The following is a 1,157-nucleotide window of genomic DNA, read 5'->3' as shown; positions in this document are numbered from 1 at the left end:
GTTCAATTCGCTTTACCTCCTTTAAATCCCGATTATCGTGTAGTAATATCATCTATAAAAGCTTCATAAAAATATATCTAGATTCTATTTCTAGATCTATCTATCCATCTAGATCTAATCTAGATCTATATATAATAATATCAAATCTTAATTTTTAACCCAATTTTCACCAAACCCAAACTTTTCAAACCACACCCTACATTTTAAAAATGCAACTTTGATTCCAAGGCAGCATAGCATAGATTTATACAGAACAGTGCATCTGCACGTGCCGTTCATACAATCAATTTGGTTCGGGGGGGGTGAGTTGGGGGGGGCAGTAATGGAGGAACGATTAGCTATGTTTGGGGATTGCATCTGAATTGGGTATTGTCGGCGATCTCATCAAAGAAATGGCCGGGTTTAGATCTTCTAGATTTAGATGGTGGACACTTTTCTATTTAAAACTGTCGCAGGTAATAATGCTCAGCAACATACCCCATTTTGTTCATTCTCCATCGATACTTAGGTAACGTAATCTACTTATAGATTCTATATCTAATGCATCTTGAAAATAGAAGAAAGAAATCGTGGGCTTCCTTATCACTTGTCTGCTTTTTGTCGTCACGCAGTACAAAATGTCCATTAGGTGACGTCATTTCCTTTCTCAGAGCGTGCTCTTGCGTTCATCGCCTCTAGAGAGCGTCCGTAGGCTTGAATTAGATCTATATTTCTAGTAGTCTATCCTAGGAGACCACGCTTTTATGGCGTCGCTCTTTGCCATCGATAACAACCTCCCAACTTTGGTGTGCACCATGGACGCCAGAATGAAGGGCAATAGACCAGTCTCGCACAATCTTGGTCTGTTAAAACACAAGTGTACGACATATTCAACTGTCTGTGTCATTTTCCCTCTGTGCCATGCGGGTCATTCTCCCATCATTTATTATAGCTAGATCGCACGAGTCTAGAGCATTTTCTAAATCAACTCCCTGTGCGTTGTCCTTGTTTGACTATTACTAATACGAAACTTTCGACATGAACTAAATTTCTATTACATGTAGATTGAAATTGTAATACATGTAGGCGTATGTCCCAAAATAGCCGTGGACTAGGTGTAAAATATTTACTGGTAAATTCGAATTAGTATTATTCTACCCCCACTTCCATCCCCTTCC

At 39.2% G+C, this 1,157-nt stretch overlaps 1 protein-coding gene across 1 annotated transcript in view; it reads right to left on the bottom strand.

Moving 5' to 3' along the window:
- LOC101862971 overlaps positions 1 to 602 on the bottom strand; it is a 5,526-nt gene extending 4,924 nt beyond the window's left edge. The window contains exon 1 of the mRNA XM_005106677.2: positions 478 to 602. Within this exon, the coding sequence (XP_005106734.1) occupies positions 478 to 498 (21 nt within the window). The 5' untranslated portion in view covers positions 499 to 602. The remainder of the gene's footprint in view (positions 1 to 477) is intronic.
- Between the last annotated feature and the right edge of the window lie 555 nt (positions 603 to 1,157).

This window comes from Aplysia californica, unplaced genomic scaffold (genome assembly GCF_000002075.1).
Source record: "Aplysia californica isolate F4 #8 unplaced genomic scaffold, AplCal3.0 scaffold00549, whole genome shotgun sequence".
NCBI classification, from domain to species: domain Eukaryota; kingdom Metazoa; phylum Mollusca; class Gastropoda; order Aplysiida; family Aplysiidae; genus Aplysia; species Aplysia californica.
This window is presented reverse-complemented; position numbering and strand designations above follow the sequence as displayed.